Raw genomic sequence first — 25,141 nt, 5'->3', positions numbered from 1 at the left:
TGAAGACTATCGATGTTTGAAAACAGCAGAAGCAAATCAACAAATATGAGGATTCTGATAGTTTGCCATCTGATCTGTTCTCTTTGTTAACTCTAGGTAACTAAGCAAGACAGAACTGCAGATGGACTTGCACTGAGTGAAGCACGGAAACAGTTAAAGGAGGAGACTCAGCTCCGGCTGGTAAGCTTGGTCTAAACTCAGAATTCGGTAAAGTGTTCTGTTTTATATAGTCATTCATTGTCTAACAATTAATCTTTTGCAAAGGGTATGTGTTATGGTCCAAGATGCAAATAAGTAAGAGGTCTACAAACATTTCACAAATGAAAAATATAAATTTGGCCCAAATAGAGTTTTCTAATTGGTTGCCAGTGAAGCCATATATATAGCTATAATACTTGGCTGTTATGGTATCTGTTTTCCTTTATTTAGTTTCTAAATTCTATTTATAGTGGCAATAAGATGTTTGTAGTGCAACATGATTAATAGTATGTGTTGATGGGGTGGAGGGCAGGGTGGATTATCACACATTAGTTCAGTCGTATTCTAGTCAGACGACTTGTTATAAAACATAATGTGTGTGTTTCAGGATGTAGAAAAAGAACTAGAGGTGCAGATTGGAATGAGACAGGAGATGGAGCTGGCCATGAAGATGCTGGAAAAAGATGTTTGTGAGAAGCAGGATGCACTAGTGGCACTCAGGCAGCAACTAGATGATCTCAGGGCACTAAAGCATGAACTCTCCTTCAAGCTGCAGGTAGGGAAGGAAGCCAATGAAATGAAATGGTCCCTTTGTAGATATGGCATGTAGGAACCAACTAGACTACTTTTTTTTCTTATCAGAAAGTCATTCATGAGGGAAGAGGAGGGTCACTTGTATACCTTTTCTTTTCCTCCCTGCCCTATCCTTCTCCATCTCCTAATCTCACTATGGATTCCATTTGATTCCTTCTACCCTCAGCCTGCATTGAGGCTAACCTTTCTAACTGAGGAAAGCTGAACGTGACTTGGTCCAGAAGCAGTAGAGTCTGTAGAAAGTCAGAGTCTGTTCTTGGATCCTTCATATAGTCATGTGGTTTGCCAGCACTACAAGGCTGGCTCATACCTTTTTAAAATAAAAAATGCTCACCAGATGCAGGGACTTGTGAGGAAAAAGCATCCCATGATATCTAAACACTTATCTCTTGAAAGTAAGACAGTAATTTTCCCCTAATACATGGCTGTTTTGAGAGTTGTTGGGTAAGGATGTCTCAGCAGCATGCTCCCAATCACCTGATATTGTTTTTGGAGCAGCTTGCATAGCTGGTCAGTGTTCAGTAGTTCCACTTCTGTTCCCGTCTTAACATGCTAGAAACTAAGGAGATGGATCTTTTCCCAATACTTATGGGAGATGGTGTGTGGGCAAGCTCCCTTTCTGCTGCATTTCACTTTTATTAGTGCAAATAACTGTGTACAACAGTGTATAATCTCCTTTCTCTAGACTGGAGCACAAGTTGTAAGTAACTGTAGAAACTAGGATGACACAACAACATTTTCAGAATCCGTAGCCTGTGGTTTTACTTCCTAATTTCATTTGCCAATTTAGACTTGGGCTGTCCTCAGTCACAGCTTATATGAGGTTTCCTTTTGTGTTCTCTACTGTAACACACAAGGTATCCCTTGCTGTGGTATATAATAAAATGAAATCATTTGTACGGGTTACCATGGACAGAGACAGGGTTTCAAAATCATAGTCCTTATAACTTCTGCTTCTAGAGGACCGCCTGCAGCATAAGCAAAGTCCGTTCTAAAGAAAAGCTCTAACGACCAAACCTAAAAGTAAACCGATATCACTGTAAACACCACGTATTTATAAAAACAAACCCATGATAGCATCTGTCTAGTAAAATCTATTATTTTAATGTATATAGTTCCACTGGTCACTGAAATCCACTAGAACAGACTACTCAGACAAAACCAGACCGCTAATGCCCAGACAGTTGACAGTTCAGGCAACTGGCACTCTTGTGCCACACAATTGATGGTGTAGTATTGATACTACATCAGTTGATACTACATCAATCTATGCCATGGGTTCAGATATGATACTTTATATATAAAATAAAATTCTTTATTTACTTACTCACTTACCAGGACATGGGGAAATGCTTGTCCCCACTATTAATCTTCGCTTCCGATCTTTGCCCTTTGGATCACTCCTTCTTACCTGTTTTAGTATCACCAATTCCATTTCATTTTCCAGTGTAGTTTATTTCATATTTATCACTGCTTACTGAAGACATTAGGTAACTTTCCTTTCCAGAGTTCAGACCTGGGAGTGAAACAGAGGAGTGAATTAAACAGCCGTTTGGAGGAGAAGACAAATCAGATGGCTGCTACTATTAAACAGCTTGAACAAAGGTAAAAATGAAACTTGTTTATTGCAAAATATAAATGTCTCCCTGTGGTATGTGGTATACTTTTGCAGGTGCTAAAAATGCATATTTTTTAGATAAACTTGTTACACAGAGCTAAACAAATATCCCAGACACGCTAAGTGCTATTTCTAAGAGTCCTCTATAGATATTTTTTTGAAACGTTAATATTATCTGAGTTGCATTCAGTGGCCTAGGCCTGCTTTCGTTGAAGTCTGTGGCAAAATTCCCATTGAATAGCATGGGAGCGGAACGGGGCATTACAACAGTGGGTCAAATCCTACTGCTCTTACTCACCTGAACAATCCCATGGAAGTAAGTGGAACTATTCAGATGAGTAGAGAGAGCAGGACTTGGCCCTATAGCAGTAATTCCATGATAGACTGGTAGCTAGGACGTTCTTTTGTGTGCTCAGGAAAATCCTCCATAAATGAGAACATCCTGCTAAAATATCAATTATTGTAGATGCTTGTTTTATACACACAAACAGAGCATACATATATAAAAGCTAATTATTGGAATCCTTGTCAGCATTGTTGTATGTGAAGATGTAACACTGGGTAATTAATTGCCTATTGTTAATTTAAATAGGTCTGTACAGCACCACTAACACTCTACAAATGGATGACTCACAGAAGCATACAGTCCATATTAGACACAAGATGATAGGGATGGCAATACAGTAGTGCGGGCATGAAGGACAAGGATTACAACAGTCAGAGCTGAAATATGCTTATTGTTACATAAGACTCTAGTTCTGTTTTTAAAACTATCCTATATTAAAACTGGAACTTCCATCTCCGTGAAAACTGAGACCCATGTTTGTTTCTGGGAGGTCTGAAGTGCAAGAAAGCACAGTGAAACTAACTTGGGGGCTGGGACTGTAGAGGACTATTTCTGGCACTAGGAGCTAGCAGAGGTGGCGGATGGGAACAATATCCATTAGTGCCATGAGGACATATTCTCAAATACCTATCCTAGTGAAACAGTGCTGACAACCGACTACCAACTCTCACATAATTGGGATGGACTCTGAGGTCAGACGTAAAACCACTCACTCCCAGAGGAGGATCTCAGGGGGTTGCATTCCTTTTTCTTTAACATCTTTGGAGCTGAGCCTCTTACAGTTGCTTTCACAGAGGGTTCAGCTGGTGTGAATTGACTTCAAATGGAACTGTATTTATTTACTCCAAAGTGTCTCCACCTATGCATCCATCCCCATGTTATGATCCTAAATGATACTGGCGAGCATGAGAGGTGCATTTCCTAAAGATAAATGCTGTTACACTTAGAAATAATAAAGACAGAAGTAAGGGGAATAGTTATGGTTTTTTTTACAATTATTACCTTATTCAGTAAAAGGATGATTATTGTAGTGTGTGTAACTTTCATCAAATTCTTCTGAGTTGGTGTTTCTGTAGTCTTTTGAGTGGCTCTTTGAGAAATGTTTACCCTTTCATAATTTATACAGACATTATATTGAATGTACTACAATATCTGTTCAGTTAACTGATTTGAACTTTTCTCTTACTGATTTTTTTTTTCCATTTCCCCCCCACATCATCATTCTGACATTTTTCATATAGTGAAAAGGATTTGGTGAAACAGGCAAAAGCCTTAAATAGTGCAGCAAACAAACTGATCCATAAGCACCATTAGGCATTTTTGCAACTGGTCACCTCACAACTCTGACATCGAAACTTAGTTATGAGGGGAAAAACCTTAAGAATAGTTAAAAGCAACTGTTAAAATGTTAATTGTCATTTAAAGTTGATTTGGAATTTGCTGAATTTTTAAAATCTTTGGGCTTTTTTTCAGAGATAGAAAATTTGGTAGAAGCTCCCTAATTTGCCATATAAACTTTGTTAAGCTACAGAGGAGTTGGCCAATAAATACACAAGGAAAGCTTAAGGAATGAGAGATTTGTGGCTCTGTACATACCTTTGATACGTACTGTATACAGCACAAGTCTTCAACATGAATGGGTATTAGATGTGTGGTTCTATGCCAATATCAGATTGGCCACTTCTGGGGAAGCCAAATTAGTTTTCTCTGTTACCCAGTTATGAAGTAGACAAAGAAAATGTGTCCCTGGAAGTAGTTGAAAGTAGTTATGTGCGTATTCCCAACCGTTATCCTTTCACTTTTGTTCTTTGGGTTTAACCCCAAAACAAGGACAAATGGGCATTACATCTTAATATCTTGTCACCATGAAGATCCAGTCCTCATTAACCAAGACTACTTGCAACAATTTTGCCTTAGTGACTTGGGGTGGGGAGGTAAATCAACCATAGATTCCTTTAAACTTCATGAAGACAAAATTAGTAAGTAGATGTCTTAGAGTAATGTTACAGTAGAACCTCCTGATCTTTTCATTGCCTTCTACCTCTGCCATAATTCCCTCTAGAAATATACTGCAGTTCTTCCTAACTGAAGGAAGCTGAGGAGAGACAGTTGTTTTGTTGGTCTCTCCTCTTCCTAGAAAAGGAATAGTTACACATTTTACAAAAATATTCTGCTCTTTATACGTTGGGGATAAAAAAAAATGAGAGAGAGAGAGGAAGGATTGGAACAAGTAGTAGTTTTTTGCTGGCCAGTCCTTGTCTCAGAGTAGCTAGCCTATAACAAATAAATCAAAATAGCTGCCTTTCACTGTTACACTTGTTACATTTGCTTCTAAGTTTCTGTTGCTTGATAAGAATAGGGAATTTGCTGAGAGTTCTGGCAAAATAATGAAAGACCAACTAAAGCTTAGAAATGGTTCTGACTAGGAAAAATAATCATAAGCTTAACATCTCACTTCAAATTTTTTAAAATTGTAGATTGGAATATTGTAAGTTAGTGTCCTCTTCCCTATGGTCGCAAGAGGTCACCAGGCTGGTCCCATACAGGCTTTAGGGTGTAAATAATTCTATAAATACTTTGCTTCAAGAAATCAAGTTTGGGTTTTTTTCTGTGTTTAATAGTTTTTTGTCCTTGTGAATTGCTTGCAAAAATTCTCTCTCGTGTAAATTTCCCACTTGGTCCTGTAGAATAGGACTCCTTGACACATAGTGGGAGACTTATATGACTCTCATGCAGCTGGAAAAACTATTAATTCGCACTGGACACACTTAAAAATCTGTGAGGCTCAATCTTGCCCTCCAGTACACAGGTGGGTATCACCCCTTACCTTGTAAAATTGATGACTGCACAATGGCAGACTTTATAAGACTCCCTGGAAAACAACTACTAAGTATTTGAGGCTGGCTATTGAGTCACATGTTTGAAAACACAAAATTAACCTTGTGACCTTTTATTCTGAACTCATTTGAATGATCTACAGAATAAAAGCTTTCATTAGGGTATCCAAATGGCTAGTTAGGATTGTTACAACCCCCTGCCAAATTCTTCTTGTGGACAATAAACTTTCTCCTATCACAGCAATGCTATAGTAGGATTGGAGACTTAAGTATCTGGCAACATGTCTAATATTTGATCCAGAGTATAGGTTGCTGTGGTGTAAATGCCTGTGTGCTTAATCTGATGTGATAGTTGTGGAAGAGACCAGGAAAATGCACTAATTCTAAATATAGTAGATAACCTATGTTGCAAGTTCCAGTTACATGTGTAAAGCTGAAATGTAACGTACATTAAAATAAAATTTGACTTAAAATTCTGTGTACTTGAGGTTTGCTTTGAATATGGATAAAATGTTTTATGTTTATCATCTAATAGCTGTAAACTGTAGTAATAGAATAAAAAAACATTGAAAATCAGAGTTTCTTCTGCCTGGTTCACCTACATTTTGTCTTTCTTTAGAATATTTTCATCCTTCCCATTGTTTTACCGTACAATTTGTTTTCCTTTTTTGGGTTTATTTTTGTTTAAATTCAGTCTTCCTCCCCACCATGGCTTTTGTTTTTTATCACAAGTTCATGTGGCTCAAATCCAGATTGCGACAGGCAGAGAGAGAACGTCAGTCTGCTGAGGGGGACAACCGGCTCTTCAAGCAGGAATTTGGTGACAAGATCAACAGTCTTCAGATGGAAGTGGAACAGCTCACCAAGCAGCGGTGAAGAGACCGTTTTCTAATGTATTTATTGGGTGTGCTTTCTCTGCCAGGTCAGAAATGTCTGGGAAAACCCATAGTAAATGGGGGAGTGTGTTTATCCTAGACACAAGCAGAGTAACCTTAGAATGGGGAAGTGCTTTGATATGTTGTGGACCAAATTTTCAAATGTGGACATCTGAGTTGCAACTGCATTTTTAAAAAAACTTACCACTTTTAAAGAAAATTACAAAATACGTAATCAGGAAAAATGACAAGAATAGTACAAGTCCAGTGCACCATCGAACACTAAAAAGAAAAATCTTGTTACAAAAACAGTCTGTGGAACACCATGGGTGGAAATTAAATATAAAAATGTTCTCCAGGCAGTTAAAAGTTCATGAAGAGAGGCTGGCAGTATGCAGTTCTGCTCTAATCATGTCATTTGTATTATAGATTATAAACCTTAGAGAGAGACTAGACAGCAAACAATGTGATTATTCATAATCAGGAATGCTACCGCTATTATATCATCTACAGTTTCCTCTTTTTCACTAGTAAGTAAATCTACTATTTTAGGAGACTGAGACAATAAATATCCTTGGGCACCAACCTAATAAATAAACCTGTATTTTTTTAATCCACAAACAGCCTTAGTTTTGGTGGGAACCAAAAAAAGATTTGAAAGTCCAGGACAGAAAACTCAGCATGAAAAACTATCATATTCCTCTTCCAGAGTTGTCAATTTACTAACATCAGGAAAATACAGACCCTTTTATCATGAAATAGAAGATGGCCTCTCATTTTGCATACATGATACATTCTCTGTCCCATGACAAGGTCACTATGAATCATCATTGAATAAAAGATATTGTCTCGTACTGTTGCCTTTGACCTCTTTCCCTTTACTGAGTACCCTCACACTTCTTTTTGCCTTAAGGTGTCTGCTAAAGTGAAGTGATACAAAACAAAATGTTTACAATGGGGAGGAGGGTGTGATGACTGAGGGGGCTTTTATTAACAAATATATGTAAGCTCCCATTTGTGACACAACTATTCCCACAAACACATCATTTTATGTGCCCACATTTGAAAATTTTGCCAATAGTATAATTAGACTGCATCAAACAGGATGAAAATGCTAGTCTTTGTGTCTTTGCTGCTAGCAATATTATCAGATGCAAAAAGGGCTTTAGGTCTGGTCTACACACACACACACGTTGCACTGATTTAACTAAATTGGTTTAGAAATTAATTCGGCTAAATCAGTGCAAGCATCTTGTGTGGACACTCTTTTATCACTGTATTTATATTGATTTCTAAGTCAATTTAGTTAAGTTCAAATTCTGTTGGTAGACAAGGCCCTTGAGGTAGCTATATTGGTGGTAAACTGCTTCCTTGAACTGGATTGCCATATTAAGAAACTGTGTTTTGCTCTGATGAGTTTTCATACAATCTTACAGGTAAGACCGCTCTGACTTGTATGGTATTGAGTGCATCGGTGGGCACTGATCCATGTCTCAAGTGATTTTCACCCAGTTCTGTTCCCTGAGGTCCTGGGGGTGCTCTGGAAACTTTGGGCTGTTATGTGCTAGCTAGACCTGTGTTCCTCATGGTTTGTAAAAACGATTGGAGAGGTATGGGCACTGTGGGTGGAAATAGGGCCTGCTTTTTTTAAGGAGGGCAGGATGCTGGTGTCTCTTCTGAGTGGTCATTCGCCTCTTTCTCTAAAAATAATCCCTTGACATTGATTAATTTCGCTACCTATTGCCCTTCACTTACCTTGATTTTTGGAGCCAGGGTGGTTCCCTACAGTATATTCTCATGTTCTGCCCAGTGTATTTCTAAAAGTCCTGAGAGCGGGGATTTCCGTCACTTTCATGGAGTTATTACCTATCTGCTCTGAGGGCTCCCTGCAGTGTTCTGTAGTCTTCATTTATCATTCACAGAAGCACAGAATATCCGGGTTGGAAGGGACCTCAGGAGGTCATCTAGTCCAACCCCCTGCTCAAAGCAGGACCAATCCCCAACTAAATCATCCCAGCCAGGACTTTGTCAAGCCTGACCTTAAAAACCTCTAAGGAAGGAGGTGACCTCCCTAGGTAACCCATTCCAGTGCTTCACCACCCTCCTAGTGAAAAAGTTTTTCCTAATATCCAACCTAAACCTCCCCCACTGCAACTTGAGACCATTACTCCTTGTTCTGTCATCTGGTACCACTGAGAACAGTCTAGATCCATCCTCTTTGGAACCCCCTTTCAGGTAGTTGAAAGCGGCTATCAAATCCCCCCTCATTCTTCAATTCTGCAGACTAAACAATCCCAGTTCCCTCAGCCTCTCCTCATAGTCATGTGCTCCAGCCCCCCAATCATTTTTGTTGCCCATTTTTGAGCTGATGTGCTCTTGCTTAACAGTCCCTAGACTCGAACACTTGGGATCTGCTGGCAGGGTACTCTCAGCGGAGAACCCTGTGCTTGAGAACAAAATTGCTCCAACACAGCCTAATTTTAATCTTCAGCCATGGTGGAAAGCACCCCAGTGACAAAGGTTTTGTGTGAGAGGCAGGAAGGGAAGCATCTTTAAGGATGTTCCTGGAAATTGGTTGAAGATGTTGCTTCTGATTTCATGCTATTTGGACTCTTGCAGTTTGTGTACTGTTGTTGGCAGTAGATGTTAAAAATATGACTGTATATTTTAATTAAGGACCTGCAGACTTAGTGAATGGGTGCACATTTCATACATCTAAACAAAATTAAGCTTGACTGGATTAGATCCAGAATTTAGATTCAGACTTTACGCATTGTGGGTTTGTTAAACATACGTTGGGATAATTCGTTCAGAGGTGTACAGTTCTGAAAATTCTGGTAATGGAGATTTCTTTTGTGCCCTCTTATGCTAAAAACATAAATCACCTTTTTAATAGCTGTGCATATTGGGTGATGTAAAATCAGATCACTTATCCACAATTCCCTTTTGTTATACTGCAGGGGTCAACTTGAACAAGAATTGAAACGGGAAAGAGACAGATGGTCACCAATCCACCAGGGTATCCAAGAAAACAAAATCACAGTAGCCCAAGGCAAGGGCTGCCAGAAGATGCAATTAAAAATGGTATTGTCACTGTTCACATTTAAATATGGTTTAATTTTAGCTACTGTTTTATCTTGAGCTTCGTATCACTGCACATACGCGTTGCTGTTATGCTGCAGTAGTAAAGGTATGAGGGTAGAAGTCAGGATAGGAAAAATTCATGTAAATTTTTATTTAATTCACACACCATGAAATTGAAATTGTTCTCCTTTTTCAGCCTGAGAGGTCTTTTTAAAAGCAACAAGTTTAGTTGTAATATAAGAGTGTATCCCTCCCTCCCAGCTGTTTGACAGAATCTTGAAATTGATTGTGTTCATCAGCACTATTTACTAAAGAAAAATGCAATATAAAAGATACTCTAATCAATACATCTCATTAAGAGTAAATCTCTTTAAAATAATTTCACATCATCATGAGCAGGAAGTTACCATGCTGACAGTCTGAAATAGAGTAGAACTCAAGAAATGAAGCTGGCTTTTTAATGCAAAAGAGAGCAGCATTTCAAAGTTGTAAGTTCTATTCTTGAAGAAAAAATTGGTTTTCATGTTAACTAAACTTGTCTTAAAACAACTTTGAAAATCTGATCTCTCCCTGCCTTGTTGTACATTATTAGATTTGGCTGTTTCCTGGGAAGTGTCAGTAAAAGGGCAGCTCTTCCTGAGACACTAGCATAACTCTCAAGTATGAAGACAATGAAATAGTACGGGGTATTTCTGTACTCTGCATGTACGCTGCAGCACCGGTTCTTTCAGGTGGCTAATCTTCACTGGGTTTCCCCAGGAGACTTCAGCAGTACTGCTCTCTCCATTGAGGGCTTCTTTAGTTCTTCAGTAATTTTTTTTAACCAGTAGCATTGATAACTTTTTTTAAAAAAAAGTTAGCAATGCCTCTTGGTAACTTAATTGTCAAAAGCATTGGGTCTATAAACAGCTGTTACCCTACAATAACAAAAGGCGTCAGAATGAAAAAATTATTGCAGCTGGCTCTCAAAACCAGCTGCTGTTTGATCTTTCCAAACCAAAGCAAGCTATTCAGCTGCAAGGCAAAATAATTATTTTCTCTCCTTGTACATGTTTCATTGCTTCAGGGTTTGATTTTGTTTTTCTGATGTGCCCTTTTCTTCATGGGATTATCCTCCTCCATTTGTGTGTCATTGTGGAACACTCACTAGAATGGGACATGCATGTCTTTGTCTTGGGAACAAATGGGTTTAATTTACAGAAGTATCTATTTATGTAACAGATCTGCTCCTTTTATTGTGTGTCGTGGTCTATGGATGGTTTACTTTTATACAGGTATATCATTTTAATAGCAGTTTAATGCCCTGTCCAAGCTGTAGTTCAAATTTCTAGCAACTATCATAGGTATGGATCGTGCTGAGAAAGTTCTAACACGCTCCCACCCTCACTAATACAGATAGCAATTTATTTTCTTAGTCGTGTTGAAAAGTAATGCTACGTTTGGTTGGGGATTTGCCTTTCTCATTGATATTTGTAGAGTAAATCTATAAAGTAATATTTACCCTTCCTGCTTCTGCTATACCAGTCCAGGTAGCTGGGTTATGCTTCCTCCTTCCCAGTTAAAAAATAAAATAAAAAATAAAAAAATTGTTAGATTATGTCTCCAAAAATCTGAAGCCAGCTTGGACATTTCAGTTTTTTTTTCTGCCCAGCAAGAGGAAGGCAAACAGCTAGTGTGCTTAGATTGGTGCTCGTATACCACACTGGTGTGAGAGGTCAAAGGGTAGATTTTCAGAAGCACCCATGTGGTTTAGATACAGATCCCATTGAAAGTCAGTGGGACTTGTGTTCACTAAGTCATTTAAGCGGCCTTGGAAATCTCAGTCTAAATGTGTAGAGTGCAGTTAGTGAAATACTCAGAGACTTGTAAATATGTTTTCTTTTGACAGGATGGAAAGCAGAAAATCCAGGAAGAAAATGCCAGACTGAGAGAGCCTGGAAGAGGGGAAAATGCTGTTCTTCCAAACAAGTATGGACTGAAAGATATCCCCTTTTTCTCACTTTCACAGTTCCCCCTCCTGTCTCTGTTCTTCTCTGCAATGTGAAAAGCAGTCTGTTATGCTCTCAGCTAAAGGTATCAATTACTGTGTTGGTGAGAATTTAGTTTTGTTGTGGGCTTACCCTTTCTTTCACTTAAAAACAAGACAAAAAACCCCAACCCTAAATAAAACAATATGCTAAAATCTAAGTGAAGTTTAAACTTTTCTGTTTGAAGTGAAGACACTTGAAATTTGAGATTTTAAAGTTCCAGGGTGGTATGATCTCCTCTTCTCAATTACACAGTAACCTGGGAGAGAAACAGGGATTCACTTTTAAGTGTAGTAGAAGTTGGCATTTCAGGATTTTAGGAGAGGTTCTGGGGTTGGTGCACGCAGGAGGGACTTGAAGTTTCCTGTTTTAGAGCTGTTTTGGGCTTCTTCAATTGTAGTCTGCCTCATACAAGGAGTTCACAATATGGTTTATTTCTCAAACTTTTGGAAAAGACTCCAGCATTGTCTTTCCCATTGTGCTTTTTGTGTGGGGGCAGGGGTTTGTAGGGGTGTGTAACACACACTCAGGGACTTGTCGAGTTCTGCAGTTCTCCTATCAAACAAAGGTTTGCAATGGTCTTTGTGCCCACTGTTTGAGGTTCTCCACTGTGCCTACTTCACAGCGCTGAGTCGGGAAACAGATTCTATTGCCAGGCTTCAGGTTTTCTTGCTCTGGAATGGGGGAGGTGATGAAGAGATTCCTGTTCCTCTCCCAGCTACCTCTGAGCCACCTCATATATAGCTGTAATTCTTTTTTCTTCATTTGGAGAACATTATCGCTTAGGCTGACTTTTAGGCCTTGACAGGGTAGGAGCTCTGCAGACACAAATCTGAAATTGGAAGGACATGCCCCTTTGGTATTAGTGCTTCAGGAAAAAAGCCCTGTTCTTGTATTGGATTTTGGTATAGTATAATGTTGAGGACAAAGAACAAGATGTATTGGACCCTAAAGATTGTGGGGTTTGTTTTGTTTTGGTTTTTTTTTTTGGAGGGGGGGGAGTGTTCTAGAGAGAAATGGCTTCTATAATAAAACAAAATACTTACAAACATACTAATGTAGAAATCCCATTCAGGTAAGAGTTTAGTTTTTTAAATGTGCTAAAGTGAATTGAACATCACAGCAGAAAATAAGACTATGTTGTTTTGGCTGGGTTTTTGTTTATCTAGAAGATTATTTAAAAAAACAACAACGGGAGATGAGGTAAAGACTTGTGTTCAAACGGGTAGACGTTTTAAATTTGTATTTCTGTAGTCGGGACCCAGGTCTATAATCAGGATTTTGTTCAAAGCCTAGTAAAGGACACTTATGTAATCCCTTCAAATATCACTTTTAAAAAGAAATGCTGTGTGAGAGACAGGTTATTATAAACTACTGGTGACCTGAAAAGGATCTTTTGTTATTAATTGGGCTTTTGTGCCCTTTTTAGCTGCTTTATGGTATATAAAATGGCCTGGAAGGTTTTAAGATTTTTTTTTTCCCCCCCCTGCTTATTTTTACTTGGACTATATCAGAAATATGAACTCCTGTCTTCCGTGGTTTTGCAGGAGGACTTATGGGGAGAATCTAAGAGGAAGAATATTGTAAGCTTTCACATGTTAGTTGAAGTTGTGGGGATGTTGAACCTTTAACAAAGGCTTTTCTCCAAAATGTTAATTAGTTCTTGAAGCTAAAGCGATATTACCAAAAGCCATTTTACACAGTCTAACTAAAAATCCCTTCCCCTCTCATTTCTCTGTTTTTGCTCTAGGCTCTTGTGATGTTATTTCACTAGTTCTCATCATAGTCTTCCCAGATAGACATGATCTACATTTCTAACGTAAAAATAATGCTGAGAAGAAAACATTTGGGGGGAGGGGAAAAAACTTTTTGGGTCTTCTTCATATGTCATAAAGGAGGGAAACGGCATGAGCCTAATTGTGTATTTTTCTTATGCAGATCATCATTAATGTGTATTAAATGCATGCTGGTGTGGTTAAAGGTTATATTAGCATGAGTTTGGGATGGGCACCTGACACTCAGGTTGCAAAGTATAATTAATTAGCGACTTTGCCACTAATGTGTAAGGGGACCATCCCACATTCATGCTGATAGGTTTTGACACCACAGTACATAATCTTGTATTCCCTAATACATATGTGTTTATGAATGGTTTTACATTTTGCAAGCATATGGAGTTCATAATAGGTGCTTTTTATAAACCTCAAGAAATAACAACAAAAATAGTGTGGTAGTGTGTTTGTTTTTTTAAACAAACAAGAAACAACTTCAGTGAGAATGGATCCGAGACTCAAGCTATTTTCTTCTGGGAGATGTGGATAAAATGATACTGCTAACTTACTGTTTTCTTTTTTTATTGTAGGATACAGTCTGTCATACAAGAAGAGCAGGTTAGTATTTCTTCTGCTTATGTTGAAACACTAAAGTACAAATATGATGAAAAGTCTTATGGATTCACAATTTCTTCTTCAATCCATGCACCCTTAAGATCATAGAAGATTAGGGTTGGAAGAGACCTCAGGAGGTCATCTAGTCCAACCACCTGCTCAAAGCAGGACCAACACCAACTAAATCATCCCAGCCAGGGCTTTGTCAAGATATTCCGTATCAAAGTCGAGTCTCTTTCTACCCTCATGTAAATAATGTGCCTGGTAAAGCACAGTTAGGATCAGAAAATTGATTATGAAAATGACATTAAAGTTTCATGTTCTGTCTCCATCAGTGACTTCAGGGTCAGTCAGGTCCTGTTTACAATTAGAAAGATGGTTTGGTTTGAAACGCACGCACAGCGACAACTCCCAGGCTTGCAGACTCATTCTGGCCTTTGAATGTTAAGCTGTGTTCTTCCTGGCTCATGCATCATTGCCAGTGCTAAAGATTCTGCAATTGGAACTCCATTGGAAATGGTGTTTGTGCATTGATGCCTGAGGCCAGCTCACTCATCCATGCAGTTTTCATTCTGCAGGGTTAATGCTTGTAAAAGTATTTTCTGCTGGGAAAGTAAAATATGATTTGTTAACACACTAGGAGCAGAAATATTGACTAAGATAATGCCATTTTATAGTCACTTTTCTGATCCTAAACATGCCTTAAAGCTAATAGAACAGTAGAATGTGTCACTCCAAATACTTCAGCCCTGTAATGGTAGCCTTAGATGTTAGGAATGGGGGGTTTCTAAAAACGTTTGAATTGATAGGAAAGAAGTTAATTAAAAATGTGAAATAAATGCCACAAGGTAGCTCAGTTGTAGGATAAGCATCAGTATAGAGACTGAGTACAAGTGTGTTTGCCATATGCATATGGGTAAGTGGAAAGCAAGAGAAAGTGAAGCAAAACAAATACTACTAGGATGTGAACTGTCGACAGAATGGAGCTGGTAAGGATTTCAGCGTTGTGAGCCAGATCCTCCCGGACCCCACAGCCCTGGCATTCTCAGAGTGCAGAGAAACAGTTAGTGCAAAGGTGGGCAGGGAGGCTGCAGCCTGAACACCCGCAAACTAGACTAGACAGAAGAATGGCTTCTTTACACTTTGCATTAATTTGTGTAAAGCGCTCAGACATCTTGGCAATGAGTGTGGTGCAACTGCAGAGTGACTGAGTGTGTGTGTCCCCGACCCATCTGCACAGGTGCCCTCCAGGTTAGGAGGGCAGGATCGGTCTCCCCTAGCAGCCTTGTTGGTTTGCTGCATTTAGCCCTTTTACTCTGGCTTTGGGCACTCCAGGACTCAGTGCTTGGAGTATGAAGCCACTGTTCAGGGAGTCAGTTACACTCCGTGAAGTGGATTCTGGACGTTGATTGGCCAGAGTTAAGTACTTCTTCCCAGAAGAGCAGTTTGTCTTGTGGTTTTCTGAATGGTTTGAGGTCCTGTTTGTATATGTGCACAAATAAATGCTTCCTGCAGGTTGCCCACTTCCTGAGCAATCCGACTGTGCCTCACATTCCGTAGGAAAAGGGAAAGCTGCATTGTGAGGGCGGAGGGTAGCAGAAACAAGCAGTAATACTGAAATGGAGGGTGCAGGAAAAGTAATGCTGAGCAATTGTTTGTTAATGATTTAGGAACTGCCATCTGGACCTGGAAAATCACAGATATGCCAGCTGTGCCAAGAGGAAGGCAGTCTCACCAAAACAAAGGTAACTTCAGTTAAGGGGAGGCTTGTGTGTCTTGGCCAGCCTAGTAGCACATGTGTGCCCTCTAAGTTTATTTTCTAAAAGCTGATAAATACAAGTAGATTTCCCTTTTAATTACCTGGGTACCAGGCTATACGTGTTTGTCCACCTTCCCATTCGGACAAAGCTGTTAAACAGAGAGGGCTTCAGGATCCTCCATGCCACCCGCTGTTGACGCTGGAAAATGATAAATGCTGGTATGCGTCCCTCCCCCCAAGAACTGCCTTTAATTCACCCCCCCCATCCACACCTGGGAGCACAATCAGCCCTCCCCCCAATTTCTGCCAGAGAAAGTCAGTAGTGAGCATGTGAACACGTGGTTTTCATTATTTCATTTTTCCACTTTCTTTCCTGCCACCTCTCCCTTTATTCTCCTTTATCTTCACTTTTTTCTCTCCTCTCTTTTCAACAGGTCACTCTTCTTCCCTGGCCCTTTCTCCTTTCCAGAATCACAGAAATGGTGCCATACAGTGGGCCTCATCTCACTTAGAGAAAATGAAGCCCTAATTAAATTAACTTTCCTTTCTCAGTCCCCCAACATCCCTGCTGCTAAGGCTGCCGGGTCCTTTCTGTCATGTGGAGCTACTGAACTCTTCCCAATAGCATTGAGAGAGCTAGATAGGAAAACCCCTGTCTGTGTGGTGAGAAGGGAAAGCAGGACCCACAGAGGACCCTGCTGTCCTACTTCCTCTGGCAAGCTGGTAACATCGCTGGGAGACCCACCTAATCCCTCCTGCATAATTGGCATTTTTTCTGAGATTTGTTTGTGTTCCATAAAGACTTGTCCCCTGTTATATAGAGCACTAGCTTTATGGCTCTAAAAATTACCACTATTAGAAGGCCACTTGGGTCACATTTTCATTATGGATACGTTCAGGGAGAACTTGAATGGCTTTTTAGTGTATCTGCCAAGGCCTGAACTGAGAGGTTCTGTGTTTCCTCTGGAACTATTGAGTGTCACTGACTCGAGGAATTGAGCAAGGAGCTGCTTTCTTGACAATGTTGGGTGTCAAGGACACCAGCCCTTATGGCACGAGACACACAGATCCCTGAACTCCCGTGTTGGCAGGTAGGTAAAGCCGCCACTTAAACATTGGATGTAAACCACGTCCTTTTTATTTTTGAATACATGCTGCTAATATTGTGGAGTCTCCAATGTGATTTCTATAGAAGCTTTTCAGCTTGCCTTGAAGAAGCACACCAGTCAAAAGTACTGCAAATTCCAGCATGTCTTGTACCAGCTTTTTATAAATCCCCAAATATGAGAGTAGTGTTTGGTTGTAGATATATGTCAATATAACTTATGCACATACATTTATACATCCCCATATATGTGTATATTAGGGCTGTCAAACTATTAAAAAAAATTAATCACGATTAATCACAGTTTTAATGGCACTGTTAATACTAGAATACCAATTTACATTTATTATAAATATTTTTTGATGTTTTGCTACATTTTCAAATCTGTTGATTTCAATTACAACACAGAATACAAAGTATAGAGTGCTCACTTTGCAAATATTTATATTCAAAAATAATATAATGTAAAAAAGATGAAACAAAAGAGAGCAGTCTACAAGTCGAAGCATGAAGGGGCATACGAATGTTTAGCGCCTCTGGCATGTAAACTTTGCAACACGGGCTACAACAGTGCCATGCGAACGCCTGTTCTCACTTTCAGGTGACGTAAACAAAGCGGGCAGCATTATCTCCTGCAGATTGTAACCAAACTTGTTTGTCTGAGCGATTGGCTGAAGTAGAACTGAGTTGACTTGTTCTAAAGTTTTACATTGTTTTATTTTTTAATGTATTTTTTTGTACACAATTCTACATTTGTAAGTTCAACTTTCACAATAAAGAGACTGCACTACAGTACTTGTATTAGGTGAATTGAAATATACTACACCTCTACCCTGATATAACGCTGTCCTTGGGAGCCAAAAAATCTTACCGTGTTATAGGTGAAACCGCGTTATATCGAACTTGCTTTGATCCGCCGGAGTGCGCAGCCCCGCCGGAGCACTGCTTTACCGCGTTATATCCGAATTCGTGTTATATTGGGTCGCGTTCTATCGGGGTAGAGGTGTATTTCTCTCTGTATTTGGGGGGGAGGGATAGCTCAGTGGTTTGAGCGTTGGCCTGCTAAACCCAGGGTTGTGAGTTCAATCCTTGAGGGGGCCATTTGGGGATTTAGTTGGGGATTGATCCTGCTTTGAGCAGGGGGTTGGACTAGATGATCTCCTGAGGTCCCTTCCAACCCTAATAATCTATGATTCTTTTGTTTTTTTACAGTGCAAATATTTGTAATCAAAAATAAATATAAAGTGAGCACTGTACACTTTGCATTCTGTGTTGTAATTGAAATCAGTATATTTGAAATAGGGCTGTCAAGCAATTTAAAAAGTTCATTGTGATTAATTGCACGATTAATCAATAATAATACCATTTATTTAAATATTTTTTGATGCTTTCTACATTTTCAAATATATTGATTTCAATTACAACACAGAATACAAAGTGTACAGTGCTCACTTTATTTTTGATAACAAATATTTGCGCTGTAAAAAAACCCAAAAGAAATAGTATATTTCAATTCACCTAATACAAGTACTGTAGTGCAGTCTCTTTTATTGTGAAAGTTGAACTTACAAATGTGGAATTATATACAAAAAAATGCATTAAAAAATAAAACAATGTAAAACTTTAGAACCTACAAGTCAACTCAGTTTTACTTCAGCCAGTTGCTTAGACAAACAAGTTTGGTTACAATTTGCAGGAGACAATGCTGCCCGCGTCGTTTACAATGTCACCTGAAAGTGAGAACAGGCGTTCGCGTGGCACTGTTGTAGCCAGCATTGCAAGATATTTACGTGCCAGATGCGCTAAAGTTTCATATGTCCCTTCATGCTTCAACCACCATTCCAGAGGACATGCGTCCATGCTGATGACGGGTTCTGCTCGATAACCATCCAAAGCAGAGCGGACTGACACATGTTCATTTTCATCCTCTCAGCAGGTTGATTTTCTTTTCTCGTGGTTCAGGTTCTGTAGTTTCCGTATCCGAGTGTTGCTCTTTTAAGTTTTCTGAAAACATGCTCCACACCTCATCCCTCTCAGATTTTGGATGGCACTTCAGATTCTTAAACCTTGGGTTGAGTGCTGTAGCTATTTTTAGAAATCTCACATTGGTACCTTCTTTGCATTTTGTCAAATCTGCTGTGAAAGTGTTCTTAAAACGAACATGTGCTGGGTCATCATCTGAGACTGCTATGACATGAAATAAAAGGCAGAATGCGGGTAAAACAGAACAGGAGACATACAATTCTCCCCCAAGGAGTTCAGTCACAAATTTTATTAACGCATTCTTTTTTAATGAGCATCATCAGCATGGAAGCATGTCCTCTGGAATGGTGGCCGAAGAATGAAGGGGCATACGAATATTTAGCATATCTGGCACGTAAATAGCTTGCAGCGCTGGCTACAATAGGGCCATGCGAATGCCTGTTCTCACTTTCAGCTGACCTTGTAAACAAGAAGTGGGATCATTAACTCCTGCGATTTGCTGAAGTAGAACTGAGTGGACTTATAAGCTCTAAAGTTTTACATTGTTTTATTTTTGAATGCAGTTATTTTTTTGTACATAATTCTACATTTGCAAGTTCAACTTTCATGATTGTGGATTGCCACGGGCACGCAGGGGCGAAAGAAAATGCAGGCCTGTTATTTACCAGGCTGCACGTGGCAATAGACTATATTGGTAAGGGATGCAAGGAGAGTATGGGTCACGCTGCAAACTGCAGACACACACACACACAACTAAAATTAATCAATTTAAAGTTTTATTGGGGATAATTACAAGGGGTAAGGGAGCAGCGTTTGATTAGCTAATAGAGTTAATGAAACTTAAAACACACAATGACTAAAATATCTACTAACAATATTTATAAACAAAGATGCAGCAATTAGTAATAACTGATACTTACAAATACAAACCAACGCATAACGACCGGCAAATGTAGAAACTCTGTTTGAAACACGTGAGCTGAGAGAGAGGCTTCGAGGTGATCAGGCTCGGTTACGGGTGTACACAGGATACACAGGATTAGTTTTTCTTTCTCCTCTCCCTGCCTGCACATGGCAGGCAGCCCATAAAGTACCAACTATGACATCATAGAAGTGTCATAGGGGACGGGGCCCAAAACCTGTTTGTGTTCGTTTCTGATTGGCACAAGCAAAGTTTACACCAAGTAGGGGAGCAGGTGCCTCAAAGTCTGGCTTCGCCCCCAAAAAGTGAGGAAATGCATATTGCTTTAGAATACGTGCAACACTGAATGACAAAAGAAGAGGCCAGGGCAATACCGGTATGGGCAAGTTTTACAGGATGCAGACAGGAACTCATCTCAACAATGATAAAGAGATTGCACTACAGTACTTGTTAGGTGAATTGAAAAATACTATTTTGTCTTTTACGTGCAAATATTTGTAATAAAAATAAATATAAAGTGAGCACTGTACACTTTGTATTCTGTGTTGTAATTGAAATCAATATATTTGAAAATGTAGAAAACAACATCCAAAAATATGTAATAAATTTCAATTGGTATTGTATTGTTTAAAATGCGATTAATGTTTTTAATTGCGATTAATTTTTTTGAGTTAATCGCATTAGTTAACAGCGATTAATTGACAGCCCTAATTTGAAAATGTAGAAGACATCTAAAAATCTAATAAATTTAAATTGGGATGCTATTATTGTTTAACAGTGTGATTAAAACTGATTAATTTTTTTAATTAGTTAATCGCGTGAGTTAACTGTGATTGACAGCCCTAATGTGCATGAAATTAAAAATACTCATGTGTAGCTCTGGTGGATAAGACTTTTACTACTAGGGTTTCATATGTAGCTGTGTGTTCTGATTAACTAGCATTTGAATTTTTAAGTATTGATTGCTTAAATTGACTCTTGCCAAATCACATCTGGGTACAGTTTGTGAAATTTGCTCCAGCCTGTTCTTGGGGTTTTGATTTTTACTCTCTGGGTTTAGGAACTCTGCGGAAGTAACATTCTCATCCTTTGGGAAAGAACCTTTTATCCCTCAAAGGTTGGCAGAGGGGCCAACAGGTAGTCTCTAGTGATAGATGAGGGACAAAGTACAGTCTTTTGGCCAACTGAATGTTAGTGAGAGAACTAACATTCAGTTAGCGTTATTGGGGGGTGTTATTGGGCCCCTTGTGATTGGCTGGCGCGGTCTTTCTCATCTCATTAACAGTAGTTTCCACTTTTCGTTCCTTTCCCTTTTTTAGAACATTTGCAAGAACTGTGGCGGAATCTTCTGTGAGGCCTGTTCAGCTAATGAACTGCCCCTTCCATCCAGCATTAACCCAGAGTGTGTTTGCAACACATGTCACAAACAGCTGATACAGCAATATTCGACAAGCCCATTGTAGGACTCCGCATGTGGGACAGTGATGACCAATCAAGGTTTGGTCCAGCTATAAAATCTTGTAGCTTAGGTCTCGGGTCTGAAGCTGTTCAGGCGAGTTTCTAGAGAAGCTCTTTTCCCTCTGCTCTTGCAAGGTCAAAGAGCGGAAGTACATTATTATGTTCACATTCTCTCACAACTGTCAATTTAAAATGCTGGTCCACGCCTTCCTTAAGGAAAACACCCCCACTTTCAGGCATGAGCTGCTGTGCGAAGAACTGTTCAGAGTTTCGTGTCAAAGTAGCCTTAATACATGTACCATGGCAACTACAAGAAGAGGTAAAAACGCATGTACGAAGGTTTACTTAAGTGCTTTGTTTGAAGGCAAAATGGAATGAAACCGATGGTAACTGAAACAAAGAACGAGAAGGTATTTTTCACCAGCATGTGTGGCTCTGCTTAAAACACCACTTTCCCTTTTCCCTTCTCTCCTTGGCAGTTCTACTGAACTGTGATGCTCCAGTTCAAAGAGAAAAATCCCACAAAAGAACTGGGAATTAAATGTGTGGGGCACATTGTTACTCAATTCAGTCCTCTCTTGGGCTCCAGTTGGGTTGTGTGGAGTAACATCAACAGTTGAGGGGAAAGATTTAAAAGATTTGGGGGTTATTTTTTTGAGGAGTGTGTGAGATATGAGAACTGAATAGCAGCCATTTCGCTCAGCACAGTACACTCGAAAGTTCTCATAGCAAAATACTCAAACATTATTTAAATACAACTTTGTGGAGGTTTTTTTGTTTTTTTTGTTTTTTTTTGGTAAAAACAGACACCTCTGAACTTTATAGTGGAGGTTCTCGTTGTGACTTATGGTAGCTGTGACATTCTAAAGACTATAAGTCTGTTTTGTCTTGACCTGATAATTAGAGGATGGATCTTGACTCCAAAATATTTAAATAGGGAGGGGGGAAAAAAACAAAAAACCCTGGTCTTTATTTAAACAGAATATTTAGGGGCACGTTTGTACATTCTGTCCAACAGACCGTTCCTACTAATGTCATGCACATTAATCAGCTGTTCAAGCAGCAAATGTGTTGTTCTTTTATTAAAATATAGTCATAAGACTGATCATTTTTTAGCCACAAGGAGGAGGGGCTGCTAGCAGGAGACTCAAATGTGCTAATCTGAAATTCACTTTCAAATAGGTTTTATGGTTCATACAAAGATAATCTGACATAGTAAGGCTTCTCTGCTACACCAAAAGACAAGACCTTCGTTCTGAAGTACACAGCCACTTGTACCTCTCTATCTGAGGGCTCCAGCCTCCCCCCATGCCAAAACTGCAAAATTACAAATGCTGGTATGCATCCCTCCCCAAAGAGAGGGGCTTAGTTTATTTGGCCTACTTTGTATTGGAAACCTAACTGAACCATTAAGACCACAGAATGTACTGTAATGTTAGAAAACTGACTTATGTATATTTATATGTATTTGGGGGTGTTGCATTAATTTTTGTACAAATCTATAGGGAAACCTGGTTTATTTCTCTAAAGGTGATTATATGCAAATTAAATGTTAGAACTACATTGAAAGTTTGTAGATGAGTTCAGGCCACTTGATTGGGCGAGTGATGGTGATCAGTATATAATCTAGTCGGACTCTCCCTCACCTGACTGCAGGGAACTAGTGGGGCCTCTTTCATAGGAGCCAACAGGAGGGAGTGAATGGGACTCAGGAAAGTAGGGGGAACAGAGAGGAAAACATTACAAGATCAATTTGAAATGGTTTAATTACTATTTTAAGGGGGAAATATTAGAATATCTTCCTGCAATTGACTATAGCAACTTCTCAGGAGGAATTAAAAAATAAAGTAGCTTTGTGTTTGGAATCTAAGTGGGAAATATAGTGCTTTCATACGTTCAACTTTCTATTTTCCAGGAAGAGTTTTTTAATTAGGGTCACCAGCGCAGAGTCAGGGACAGCACTTTGACTGGAAAAGATACTTGACTAATGGATCTTTTATCCGAAGGTGAAGTTGATGGCTTTTGCAGGGAGGATATTCAATATGCATATACTGTACAAATCTACAGGATTTTAAATCTGCTAGTCAGAGTAGAAAATGTAATGTAAGCCATTCTGAGAGCATTTGGCTATTATAGTGCTTAATTTTCATGTGTCAATGCTGACATGTCCATATTCCCTTGTGAGTGTGATTAGAAGCTCCAAGATGGTAGCTGATTCCTTGGTTGCCTTTATACCTTCTTTTGATCTTCACAAAAAGGAATTTTGCTACTACCCTTCTTAAATACTAATGCTGCAATTCTAACGTCTCCATTTTTAAAAGCCGGATATAGTCACATATATAAACAGGTTTTCCCAGTTACATAAAATTCACTGTGCTTAACAACTTAAGTTTACTTCAGCCATGAGGAGTTAGTAACATATTTGTGTACATCTGAGATTCAGGAAGAGAGCTAAAATTAAATGTCAGAATTACAATGTGAGCTCCAAGATGGCTCCTACAGAGGTCCTCTGATGTCATCCTCAGTATTAAAGACTTGTAAATGCAGTGCTGGCTACATTACTGTACACAATGTTGAATACTACCTCTAAGGGAAATTCTTCAAGCACGTTTGCTCCGATATTGTTTGTAGGTGTAGCCCTGAAAGCTAAGTGGGAGGGGGAAGGTATTTTCTGGCCCACTTGTTCCACACAAAATAAAACTGTTTAAAGAATACTTTCTCCATTACAGTTGCTTCTCATTTCTGCTTGTGGATTGTTCTTCTGCACTAGGCTGAGTTGTAACCTTATAAATGCATCACTATCTGGAAGGTGGCACTTGCATTAAAAAGCACTGTTTGCTAGTTCTGAACATTACCATTTACACAAGTGGCACCTTATTCATCAGTTTTGCTGGTTGTGTGCATTCATCTACTTAATTACCTGTTTTTACTGGCACTGCAGCAGAATCCAGCTCACTCTTAGCTGCATGCTGTTTCTCCTGGTGGGTTGGCAGCTGTTTATTAAACTCCATGTTACTGAAGACAATGTGGCTTACTCATCTGTAAGTGTAAGGTTATTTTGGCCTCTACCACTTATTACAGAAGGTAATCTGTGAAGGAACTCAGCTTAGCTCTTAAACCCAGGAGGCAGTGGTAGAGCTTTGTCAAGAAGGGAGCAGTTGAACCAGAAAACACTGGAATATAAATAGAGCCCCCCTCCATCTCAAACACTTTCTTTAGGACTGAGTAGTTATGTTGGTAATGTAATCATTTCTTTCCCAGCTGGAGCACTAGGCTGTGCTTGGTTTTGTCTCATGTGGGGACTGGAAAAATAAGGATGAGGTACACACTAGATACCTGTTAACTGTAGCGTTTCACATTGATATCACAGCCTATGCCTCCCTATGAATTTCAGCATGTGGTGCTGGAGCGATAAAGAAGGGAAGTGAAATTAGTTTCACCATCACAATAAAAGCTTAAGCTACCTTAAGCCTTTTCCAACTGTGTACTGAGTCTAGCTTCATGTAGCTATTGCATGATGCTATGCCTTTCAGTCTCCCAGCAAAGTACATTGGGGGGGAGGGGAGGGGAGAGAAGCAGTGCTATTATACAATATGCAGTTTAGAAACTATCCAGTAAAAGCAAATATGAAACATCCTTGATTAAATGTTTGGGTAGGTACCTTTAAGCACTGTAGAGAACAGTTACCTTTCACCCCACAGACTGTATGTACAGTTGTAGAAGTTTAATAAGCTCAGACAATTTAAAGTGTTAACTCCATCCTTAAGCACAAGGATAAGAGGTGCCAGTTTTAGATGACAAAGGAAAGCACCTGTTAAGCAATAGGTAAGAGTTGTGGAACCATTACAAAATCTATATTAGAAACACATTCATTCTGTGTTTTATACTCTCTCTCTCTCTCAATGCCATGCTTTTGCATTTTCTAGAATATTTGTATAATTTAAAGCT

At 39.2% G+C, this 25,141-nt stretch overlaps 1 protein-coding gene across 3 annotated transcripts in view; it reads left to right on the top strand.

Annotated features, from left to right (window-relative positions):
* RUFY3 (RUN and FYVE domain containing 3) overlaps positions 1 to 23,898 on the top strand; it is a 67,808-nt gene extending 43,910 nt beyond the window's left edge. For 2 of the 3 annotated variants that reach the window (XM_065405680.1, XM_065405679.1), the window contains 4 exons: positions 97 to 180; positions 587 to 754; positions 2,300 to 2,397; positions 3,998 to 4,070. In XM_065405680.1, the coding sequence (XP_065261752.1) occupies positions 97 to 180; positions 587 to 754; positions 2,300 to 2,397; positions 3,998 to 4,070 (423 nt within the window). Of the gene's footprint in view, positions 1 to 96; positions 181 to 586; positions 755 to 2,299; positions 2,398 to 3,997; positions 4,071 to 6,345; positions 6,466 to 9,428; positions 9,553 to 11,440; positions 11,521 to 13,941; positions 13,970 to 15,636; positions 15,712 to 21,054 lie in introns of those variants that run through there. The other variant, XM_065405677.1, reaches the window with a different exon arrangement.
* Positions 23,899 to 25,141: the final 1,243 nt, after the last annotated feature.

This window comes from Emys orbicularis, chromosome 5 (assembly GCF_028017835.1).
Source record: "Emys orbicularis isolate rEmyOrb1 chromosome 5, rEmyOrb1.hap1, whole genome shotgun sequence".
NCBI classification, from domain to species: Eukaryota; Metazoa; Chordata; order Testudines; family Emydidae; genus Emys; species Emys orbicularis.
This window is presented reverse-complemented; position numbering and strand designations above follow the sequence as displayed.